The sequence below is a fragment of the Tauraco erythrolophus genome, chromosome 3, assembly GCF_009769465.1.
Source record: "Tauraco erythrolophus isolate bTauEry1 chromosome 3, bTauEry1.pri, whole genome shotgun sequence".
Classification (NCBI taxonomy): Eukaryota; Metazoa; Chordata; class Aves; order Musophagiformes; family Musophagidae; genus Tauraco; species Tauraco erythrolophus.
The window spans coordinates 83,196,178-83,208,258 of NC_141467.1; the positions used below are offsets into that span (position 1 = coordinate 83,196,178).

At 36.6% G+C, this 12,081-nt stretch overlaps 1 protein-coding gene across 1 annotated transcript in view; it reads left to right on the forward strand.

The window, feature by feature from the left end:
• Nucleotides 1-12,081, forward strand: part of RIMS2 (regulating synaptic membrane exocytosis 2) — a 504,339-nt gene that overhangs the window by 311,907 nt on the left and 180,351 nt on the right. Inside the window, exon 14 of the mRNA XM_086609332.1 lies at nt 9,034-9,095. Coding sequence (XP_086465458.1) covers nt 9,034-9,095 — 62 coding nt within the window. The remainder of the gene's footprint in view (nt 1-9,033; nt 9,096-12,081) is intronic.

A 12,081-nucleotide genomic window follows, 5' to 3' on the forward strand; every position in this document is an offset into this window, starting at 1 on the left:
AAAGTCATCAATGACTCCACTGAGTTTCAGGGTTCTTAAGGCATATAAAAAAAACCTGGAGGGACAGACATTTTAGTAATGAGTATTTAAACTGTGAGATTACTTATGTTCTACAAAAAAAAATGTGCAAAAAACTATATATAACATTCCTTTTCTGAATCTTAATTATTCATTCAGATGGGAATAAAAGAATTTATATGCTTAAGCAAAGTATTTTGAATCAGATAGAAAATATTTGTCATCTTCTTTTGTCAGCTTTGTACGTTTGCCTGAGCCAGACTATATTTTCTGGGGCAATGCTGAGACTTTTAACATGCTGAAAACTGCTTTATCCAACTAGAAAAACAAATTGATAAACTGAATTTTCAAATAAAGGACCCATTGCTTATTACATTTTGAAAATGTTTTTAGATGGACTTGTCATTGCTGGGTGCTGAGGGTTTTTTTTTTAATTCTGTGCCTGTACTGTCAAATCAAAGATAAGAAGTCGAATGTTCTAACTGTTAATTCACACCTTCTCTTCCATTATTTACATGCTAAAATTTTCAAGTCTATATTGTAGAATATTAAGAGATACACTTGGTAGTACCAAAATAATCGACGTTTAATGATAATTAATTTCAATGTATCTGAAACTTTACCCTGTGAAATCTCAGCCACATTGCAAACCTCAGTCTTCTAATGAAAGCTCATGACTTCCTTGGAACTCTAGTAGAATCTTATTTTTCTGCAGAATCAGGATCTTTCTGTCTCAGCAATTTCATTTTAGTTTGTAGTGAAGATGGTAAATCAGTATGACAATTTTACATCAATGTCACTGAATCTTACTTGAGGGAATTAAAATAATTCTGTTCACTAGTAGGTAAGTGAGTTGTACTAAATGGAAACACGCCTCAGCGACTTTTTTCAAATTATAATATGGAGCGTTTTATGGTCAGTGGCACAGACTGTGAATGATGAATATATTATAAGAATTTTACCCTAGAGAGCAAGAATAACACTTATTTTTCTCTTTCATGCTTCTTTCTTAATTTTTCTCTTTCTTTTATGTAGCATAGGCCTTGGGCATGTTATCTTTGTTTGCACGCATTGATGTTTTCTTCATAGAATATGGATATATATACCAGTATTGTATTTATTATACACCTGTGATTTATTTATTGTATTTATCGTACATCTATGGTTTATTAAATACTTTAATTAAAAGGTATTTAACATGATACAGGGGTGTCTGAAAAGGCCTTAAACTATTTTTCTTTTTCCAAACAAAAGACAATTTAAGATATTAATTCTGTGCTGTCTGAAGATTTTAAAATAAACTTTATTAAATTGTAATTAAACTACAAAAATACTTAAAATCCTGTTTTGAAGCAGTTTAAGGGAATTTGATTGTAATGCTGTTGCTTCGTTACTTGATAGAACCATGTTATTAAGCTACTCTTCTATCATGTAATGATGACAGAAAAGCAATTCATTGTTGAAATAACTCAGTGGATTGGGTAGAGTAACCTTGCTAGGCAGTAGATCAATAGCAAGTCAGGTGATCTTTAAAAAGTATTCTAAAAGATATAGGTTCGTACAGTAGCTTCCTTTTCTGGCTAAAGGTAGTGTGTTTTTTTTTTTTAATTGTTGAAGCATGATAAACTATCATATAACAACGTGACGGTTCGGATGAAGTTTTCAGATGGATTTAATACTATTCTGAGTTTTTCCCTTCTGTATTGTAACCATACAGAAATAAACATGGCTTCCTTAGTCCTCACTCCCATTACAATCTCAGTATTTTTATGTTCTTCTGCTCTTCAAGAAACTCTACCCTTTTACAGATCTTTCCAAAAGTTAAATTCAGAAAGTCTATTGTTTTTAATTATATAAATAATTTCTAGACTGTGTTAATTGATTTTTATTTTTTTTGGATGTTACTCTTGAACCTTTGGTGACTTTCTGATGCTGCTGGAGTAAACTAGAAAACTTCCCTGTACTCCATTTTTCATAATTTTGTAGCCAAAGAAGAGTCAGATTTTCATGAAGTTCATCACTGGAAGAGATTAGTACCAAGGAATACAAATATTAGAGAAGTTATGCACTAAAGCTCGCACCTAAATGTTTGTAAATGATGCTGAAAAAAATCCTTATTATACATTTTTAAATTATATAGCCTAATGGAAATCTGGAGCTGAATGATAAAAATTAATTATATTTATCAAGAAACCAAATTTGGAAATTTATATAGAGTTAGAAGTTATAAGTAGTAGATGATTTAGTGATATGGTCTACATATTAAAATAGTTAGTATCTGGATGTCAGAAAAAGTGTGACTCGCCACAAGGTACCTAGTCACATGGTGAGTTCTTAACAGCACTAGTTGGAAAGAAATTGAAATTTGCATTTTTCCTCTAACAGTGTCATATCTTGTAATCTGAGGTGCACCATTTACTCACTATCACTCTTTAAGGTGATGTCTGTAAGCTGTTAAACCGTAAGGAATAAAAACATTCCTAATGTCTTGCTAATGGGAAGATAATATTCATGTTATTCTGACTTCCTGGCCTCTTTGTGTTATTTGATGGAAGTCACGTTTACAAAATCTGCAAACACAAAGTAACTTTTCATATTTCCATAATTGTCCAAATGTTTGCATACTATTGTATTGTCAAGTTTAGAAAAACTGGTATGATTGTATGGAAAGTTAAAATATATAAACCAACCAGACTTAAGGAATGCAAACAAACAAATACTGCAAGTACGTCTACGAGTCCTCTGTGACTACTGAGTATAAATGTTGATCCAGAAGTGATTGGCATTTTTGTGGTTTAATTTCTCCTAGCTCCTTGAGTTTTATTGTTTAGAATGAACATGGCCTAATATACCAAATTCTTCAGTCTCCAAAAGCAATTATAATGAAGTTTAAGGTTCTAACCATCCCTGTTACATGTATTGATTCATGTATTTTTCCCTGACACTACTTCATTTCAATATTTGTTTTCCAGATAAAGGCTTATATTCATATAATTCAGGTAAATTGTCAGCATGCCAGAAATGCTTATTGCTTCCATATATATGCAAAATTTAATTTGGTATTTTATTGATGTGCTTTTGCTACCTATTGTGAAGATGCTAAATTGCTTAAATGTTCATTGGCCTTACGTGTCTGCTTTTCAATCATAGGTCTTTTGTTGGCTTTCTTTCTTTGTTCTTAACATCTCAGTATTGATACTGGAGCAGTATTGTAACACTGTACTTGCTTTGCTTGCCTTTATTTTAGGTAGAGCTTTGGTAGGTATACTGTAGTGAGCTTTATTAACTATACTAGGAAAATGCTATTTTGCTTAAGCTATATTCAAAAGAACACTTGTATTACAGCTGTTTGAGAACTAGTGTAAGTATTTTTAAAATACAGACGTGGGGTAAGTGAAGTACTGGCAAAATCAGTATTTCTACTGATACATATTTTTATGGTTTCATATTGATTTAAATCCCTAGTTACAAATCCAGTTGCCATATCTGAGAAGTTTGCCTTAATTGAAAATAAATAAATTTGTAATGTACAGTTTTTATAAGCTTAAATTTTATAGTGTATTTCATGTGAGGCTTTTTGCAGTTCACGCAGTTTTAATTATGGGAATCTCATTGAGAATTGGTTAATCTAGTTATCTTTTAGTTACGTTTAAAAAATTAAACACACATCGTTAAGAAAATAGATGCAATGCTATGGTGGAGAGAAACAAAAACCCCACAGGATGTTTCATGAGAGTAGTACTAATAAAGCCCAGTTTCCATTTCATCTACTTTTAGTATCCCATGTTTCTTCTATTCCATACTCTCCTGAAATAATCCCACATTCTTCTCATGTTTAACAATATTTTCACATGGAGACCATGTCTGCTGTGGCAACTATGGACTCATGCACTTGTAGATTAGCCACAAATTTTAGCTTGACAATATTTCTTTTTCATTAAGGCATTCTGATTTGTATCTCTCATCTACCTAGCAACCATTTTCAAAGATCTGTAGGAACTTAATTAAATTTGGTATTTATACTCCTCTGTCAGTGTAGATGAAATTGGTCAAAATCTTAAAAAAAAGCACTATTATGTGCAGGAGGATAAAGTGACAGATCGACATGGAGACAGCAGGACTGCATGAGAAATTAGCTCACACTAAGAACCCTCAGGCACAGACTGAATAAATATGAGAGACCAAATTCTTAAGACTGTTGTTGCGAGACTGATTTTAGGGTTGCTTATATGTCAGCTTTGAGCACAGAATAATTACAGGTAATGCTAGGTTACTTTAAGTGGTTGTGAAGGCGTTCTGTGAGCTTCAGGGAAGGAGCTCATAAGCATGCTTCACTACCCTTTGTTCTTCCAAGGGGTCCACAAAACCTTGCAAAAGCTTTTTTTTTTTTTTTTCTTTCCCCACAAGCAAAAGAGAATTACTAAGCCATAAATCTGGCATTTCCTTCTGTATTTAAGCTGACTAACCTTAACTTTATTTCTCATTCTATCTTCTTTCCTAGTCACTTGTTTGTTCATATAGACTTTAGTACAGTTTTGAACCTCATGTGTTGGTCTTAGAATCATAGAATCATAGAATGGTTTGGGTTGGAAGGGACCTTAAAGATCATCTAGTTCCAACCCCCCTGCCATGGGCAGGGAAACCCTCCACTACACCAGGTTGCCCAAAGCCTCATCCAACCTGGCCTTGAACACTTCCAGGGATGGGGCATCCACAACTTCTCTGGGCAACCTGTTCCAGTACCTCACCACCCTCAATGTAAAGAATTTCTTTCTTATATCTAACCTAAATCTACCCTCTTTCAGTTTAAATCCATTACCCCTTGTCCTATCACTACACACCCTTGTAAAAAGTCTCTCTCCACCTTTCCTGTAGGCCCCCTTTAGGTACTGGAAAGCTGCTATAAGATCACCCCGGAGCCTTCTCTTCTCCAGGCTGAACAGCCCCAACTCTCTCAGCCTGTCTTCATAGCAGAGGTGCTCCAGCCCTCTGATCATCTTCGTGGCCCTCCTCTGGACTCGTTCCAGTAGCTCTATGTCCTTCTTGTGTTGGGGACTCCAGAGCTGAACACAGTATTCCAGGTGGGGTCTCACGAGAGTTGAGTAGAGGGGCAGAATCACCTCCCTCGACCTGTTTTTCTCTAGAGAACTGTATCAGAAATATCAATGGGCAATATATGAAGCACAGAAGGTATAATATCTTGCATTGTTTCCCCTCTATATTAATAATAGAGTGGAGTACAGCTCCATCCCAACTTGAGTTGTCATGCGGAAGTCAGAAGATCTTTCAGAACTCTCCACAGATTTAGGTTGCCTTGCAAGAAAATATTTATGATTGCATATTATTTCATTCATTTGGAAGAGTTCCAGTTATTTAGAATGTTGTTATGGAGAGAAATGTGATTCTGTCAAAGTAAGATAGGATAGGATAGGATAAGTTCAGTTTGAAGAGACCTACAATGATCATCCAGTCCAACTGCCTGGTCACTTCAGGGCTGACCAAAAGTTAAAGCATGTTATTAAGGGCATTGCCTAAATGCCTCTTAAATACTGTCAGGCATGGGACATCCAAAGAAGATTATCTAAAAATTTCTTCAGTGATTTCCATGTTATTTTTATTCAGAAGTTTTTATAGCATTCCATGGCCGCCAACACTGCAGCCTGTGAAAAGTTAACAAAAAAATAAGTATTGGATTCATAAAATGGAGTAACACACCTCGTATTTTCTCTCTGTTATTGCTAGCCATGAAGATGAAAAATGGAAAGGTTTTTAGATTAAGAAACTAACATAATTTGAATTCTTTTTCTGCCTAATAGAAAGTAAAAATGTAAACAAGAAAAAAATAGTAAAAATTGAAACAGAAAGTACTTTTTAAATAGGTCGTGAAATTAATAGGCCTAATGTTTTTTAGGTGGTGAGGTTTTTCCCCAATCCTGCAATGAAAGCTACAGTGAAACTGCCATAAACTGCCAGTTCTAGTGTGTACATGCTCTTGCACAGTTGCGCTGCATGAGACGGTAGCTTGTGAAGGAAGGTAGGGAAGAAGTAGGTAGGTGTGGGAGGGAAGCAGGTTGCGGAGGGTTATGCTATAATTAAGAAAATAATCAGATTGAATATTGTCCTTGCCAGACTTAATTGCTTTTAGAAATGGTGATTCTCAGAAAGTCTATTAGAAAGCTGAAAACTTTTCCTTCAATCTTTCCCTCGTCTTCTAGGCTTTCTTGAGTGCTAATTGGGATGACTGCCTTGCTATTTCTCATTTTAGAGGAAGGCGTTACTTCTTGTATTTCTTCAATTCAAAGACATCTTTCACCATCCCCATTGTAGAAAGGATATTTCTAAACTTTTAGAATAAGTTGAACCTACCTGAATTCTGCCATCTAAGAACTGCAGGGAATAGGAAACCAACATACGGCTTTCCTTGTACTAATTTTACTTTCCTATTTGTGAAACCTCCAAACTTTACTGCAATTAAATGACAATAATTAACTTGCTCTACTGAAGTTGCATAGTGTAATGGCTGGCTAGATTGAGTTTTCTAAGATTTACACATAACATGCTTATGCCATTTTCTAGTTGAATAATTTTTAAAAGAGCAATTTTTATCCCAAAAGAAATAGTCCGCAATCTAGTTTACAAATTCATACACTCACATCTTGATTGCTGCAACCACTTCTGACTTCTTACAAGAAGCACAGAAGAACTAGGAAACATACAAAAAAAAATACAGCAGGAACAATCAGAAATATGGAATGATTTGCATATATATGCAAAGGAGCTAAATGATATTTCAGCTCAAAAAAAAAGAGATGACAGAGAATACAGAATGCTGATTCATGTTTCTCAGAATACAAAAGCTTGGAGGGCATTGTCTGAAGTACTGTAATAGAATCATAGAATCATAGAATCGTTAGGGCTGGAAGGGACCTTCAAAGGTCATCTAGTCCAACCCCCCTGCAAGGAACAGGGATATCTCCAACTAGATCAGGTTGCTCAGGGCCTCGTCCAACCTGGCCTTGAACGTCTCCAGGGATGGAGCATCCACCACCTCTCTGGGCAACCTGTTCCAGTGTTCTACAACTCTCATGGTAAAAAAATTTTTCCTAATATCCAATCTGAATCTACCTCCCTCTATTTTAAAACCATTACCCCTTGTCCTATCACAACTGGCCCTCCTGAACAGCCTCTCCCCATCTTTCTTGTAGGCCCCCTTGAGGTACTGGAAGACCGCTATAAGGTCACCCCGGAGCCTCCTCTTCTCCAGGCTGAACAGCCCCAACTCTGTCAGCCTGTCCTCATAGGAAAGGTGCTCCAGCCCTCTTATCATCTTCGTGGCCCTCTTCTGGACCCTCTCCAACTGGTCCATGTCCTTCTTATGTTGGAGACTCCAGAACTGGACGCAATACTCCAAGTGAGGTCTCACAAGGGCAGAGTAGAGGGGGAGAATCACCTCCCTCGACCTGCTGGCCACGCTCCTCTTGATGCAGCCCACGATGCGTTTGGCCTTCTGGGCCGCAAGAGCACATTGCCGGCTCATATTGAGCTTCTCGTCCACCAGTACTCCCAAGTCCTTCTCCTCAGGGCTGCTCTCGATCCATTCTCCGCCCAGTCTGTATTTGTGCCTGGGATATAAAACAGAGGGAAGTATATTCCACACAATGCAAAATTAAAGTGCAGAACTTACTGACGCAGAGTGCTATAGAGGCCAAGAGAATACTCTGACTGAAAAAGATATTATATGAATTTGTGGAGAATGGGTTGATTAATGACTTATGGTGAACAGGATGGGTTAGGACCCGTGCCTGCTGAAAGTTAGAAGAGTGCAATGCAGAAAACTTTTCCTATACAAATCTTGTAAACGCACTCTTTCTGCTAAAGAAAGTCTCCTGTTGGGTAGACAGATGTTAGACAGCATGATAAACAGTATTTCTTCTGATTCAAATAATTTCTAGAATTTCTTTAAGCTGAAAACTTTTCGGTTTTGTAAAAAATGCTCTTAGCACTCGTTCTCCCAGTTTTCTTTTGGGAAAGGAGGGTAGGGATCCTCCTGTGCCAGTCACCCAGATAGAACATTAATCCTGCTTCGTCCTGAGTTTCTTTAGGTTTACTGCCAGGTTTTACTGGTATTTTGACTGTAAGTTTTTCAGAATAAATCATCCTGTGGTAAGATTCATCTTGCACATGATTGAAGGTTTGGTGACAATTACATTAAATCTTCTACCTACTAGTTACCTGTTTTTAGATGGCCGGAGAATTAGAACAGACACACCATCTTGCTGAAGAACAGGGAATTTTCACGTTTAAAACAAGTAAATGAATAATTATCGTTCACATGCCAGTACTTAATCCTGAGTCAGCAATCAAATTCTGTTTGAAAGATGCCACAGAAGACACAAGTAAAATTAAGCTAAACACAAACTGGCATATACGTTTGGACTACGTGACCTACATTTTGGCTCTAGTTGTGGATGCGGAATCTGCTTTTGCCAACTAAGCTCTAGCTATTTTGACAGGTGTATTCTTATAGAGCATTTAATAGCTTGCTTCCTCTGAAGGACACATTATATGTGTGAAGCTGCCTGTTCTCATAATGCTTACCGATGACCTAAAAAAATATTACATCCGTTTAATATTATTGCTCCTTTTTTTTTCTGATGTTCAAAGACTCTGGGAGGGATGGTGCCTTGCATATGAAAACTCAGAAGATCAACAGTGTGATGCCAGTTTGTATATGGAGTGAATACATATAGACATGAAGTATATGAAAAATATTTCAAAAAAGCAATGTTGTGGAGCTATATTGCAACATTTCATTGGATATTACATTAAACATTTAGATGAAAATCATTGGTATGCTGAAACATTTTCAATAATAGAGCCTCAGTAATTTCTGTTATATGCTTATATTAATGCTTCATTGTCTAGTATGAAATTCTTATATTTATTTAAGTATTGTTGGCTGAGGTTAGTTGAAAATAAATGACACATTTCTGATTTTCAATTTTTTTTTGGCAGGGTCCAAAAGAATCAGCGACAGTGAAGTCTCTGATTATGACTGTGATGATGGAATTGGTGTTGTTTCAGGTATTACTGTCTAAATTTACTCTTCTAGGTTCAGCAGAAATCTTTATTATTTATAATTTATTATTATGAATTTTATAATGTTTTTCTGGTGAAAAATAAGTGGAATCTAAGTGTGTATTTTCCAACAAACATAAATAAGTATTATGGGTAATGTATATTTAACCACAAAAATTACCAACAGAGGGAAAAGATCAATGTGTGAATTTCTTGTTGCTTTTCTAGAATGCTAAAACTAGAAGAAAAGTGAATTTTTATTAAATATGAAGAAGTGTTTGTTTGATTTTTTTGATAGATATTTGAGATTGATGTATCCTTTAAAACTTCATCGTGGAGTAACAGCACTGCCAACGGTCTGAAACATGAACATTTAAGACAGTAGATATCTTAACAGATAATCTGTTTACTAAGAAGTATTGATATATTGGGATCTTAATGAGTATTTGAGATAAAGTTGTCGTGTAAAAGAATATTTCTCCTCCTTTTCTAAGAGAAAATATAATACTGCAATCACAGTCAAAAACAATGAATACTCGCTCAGAATAGTTGTTAGACAGCTTGTCGTTCTCTTGGGTCAGGTCTAGCTAAAGTGTATGTATATAGTGATTTGCGTACCTTTCTCAGCAAAGGTGGAGCAGTATATGCTGCCTGGTCGATGCAGCAGCTGTAGGACAGCCATCAGCTGGTCGGTCTAAACATGTTCCTGCCACGCAGCCACCCAGCAGCACATGTGCAGCTTTCACAGCGCGTGTAGTACATGCTACTGGCAGCCTAAGGAAGGGTATATAGGAAACAGGAGTCAGAGGAATAGAGCTGGGCCTGGCAGAAGAAATTAAAAAAGGAGCTAAAATAGGCAATCTCGGATATTGCAAGGTGGGATGTAGCCAGCTATCGATAAATCCAAACATTTAGTGAGCTACCTGATTACTTGAGTTTGCACTGTCTTGTCTTAAAAACTGTTACCAGTCTGCGCTCAGATGCATTTCTGTGTTGTCTGCGTAGCCATCACTGTATTTCCAGATATTAATGGTTGTCTCTTAGACTCTGCTTAATTTTTGACCCTGCTATGTTGCTCTTCCCTTGCCACAGGTCTTGTGCTTGCTCGGAAAATGAGATAACGAATTTTTTATTAACCAGCATGTAAATTTTATGAAGCAGCCCTTTTTTTTAACTAATATAATGTGATACAGACTTTGCAGTACAAACAGGGCAAGTCATGTTGCTGGCATGCTTGTTGGCTCTGGTTCATTGTTGGTCTCTTACTAGAATATCTAGAAAGCAGACATTTTCAAGCAGAATTTGTCCATGTTCTTGTTGGAACAGTCTAAATTTGCAGATATCCCACAGTAAAACTTATTATATCCCAAAGGAATATTTTTTATCTTATCTGCATTAACATTCAGATTTTGTTAACTTCTGCTCAAATGTTTTGCTCTACTCCAAGGTTTCAGCAATTTTACCAGAGACTGAATGAACGCTGTGGGTGTAAGGCTACTAGATTTTCTGTCTTCCTTAAATCATCTTCAAACATTAATAGGTTCAGTTTTCAGATTGTCGCCTTAATTAGAAAGATATTTAGTAACACTTAGGGCATTTTCATATTCCCACTCCCCTGTTTGCTTTTACTACAGTCAGAGGACAGGAATTATATGTAGCCAGAGTGGTGTGAAGTACTGGAATCAGAGATACAGTGATTCTCAGAAGCCCCTTGTTCCTGCTTACTGTATTTTCAGGCTTAGTTGGTTAGCTTTCTGTATGTGTTTAGTAGTCACTAAGGCTTTCAGATTGCGTGTTCTCCCAAAGGGAAGGACTTTCATATTCCTATTGATCAGTTAAGTTAAAAATGTATCAACCTAACTTTGGAGTTTAATAACAGAGGGAGGAAAAAAGAAGGTTTCATGGATATATGTCTAGAGTGCTCAGTATGGTGCCATTTTAGAATCACAGAATCATAGAATGGTTAGGGTTGGAAGGAACCTCAAAGATCATCTAGTTCCAACCACCCTGCCATGGGCAGGGAAATCCTCCACTACACCAGGTCGCCCAAAGCCTCATCCAGCCTGGCCTTGAACACTTTCAGGGATGGGGCATCTACAACTTCTCTGGGCAACCTGTTCCACTGCCTCACCACCCTCAGAGTGAAAATTTTTTTTCTTATATCCAATCTAAATCTGCCCTCTTTCAGTTTAAACCCATTTCCCCTTGTCCTATCACTACATGCCCTTGTAAAAAGTCCCTCTCCAGCTTTCCTGTAGGCCTCCTTTAAGTACTGGAAGGCTGCCATAAGATCACTCTGAAGTCTTCTCTTCTCCAGGCTGAACAGCCCCAACTCTCTCAGTCTGTCTTCATAGGAGAGGTGCTCCAACCCTCAGATCATCTTCGTGGCCCTCCTCTGGACTCGCTCCAGCAGCTCCATGTCCTTGTGTTGGGGAAATTTTGAAACTGAAATCTTTGTATTGTCCTGGAAAAAGGTACTGAGTTTTGCAGATGTTTTACCAGGTGCTTGGACATCAGTGGGATTCTTGTGAAACACCTGGATTTGCAATATGATTTCCTTTTTTGTTTACTTCATACAATGCTTTAAACATATTAAGCCTTTTAAATTTTTCCCATTTTCTTTGTGAAGGCTGACTTTTAAATAAAGATGATAACGCATAGAATCATAGAATGATTTGGGTTGGAAGGGAACATTTACTTCTGAATTTCTCCTTTTCAGACTCTATGACATCTGATTTGCTAATGCAGTATATTGAATCACCATACATAGTCCAGAGCTGTTGAAGTCTTTTTCTCCAGCAATATTCTTAATTCTTTTTTGAAAATCATAGAATCATAGAATGGCATAGGCTGGAAGGGACCTTAGAGATCATCTATTCCAACCTCACAGTCCTTTTGAAAGTACTTATTGTCTTTATCTGTTTTCCATTATCGCATTTGTATTGTTCCATTATTGCATTTTGTATTGTTTATATGAAGACCATA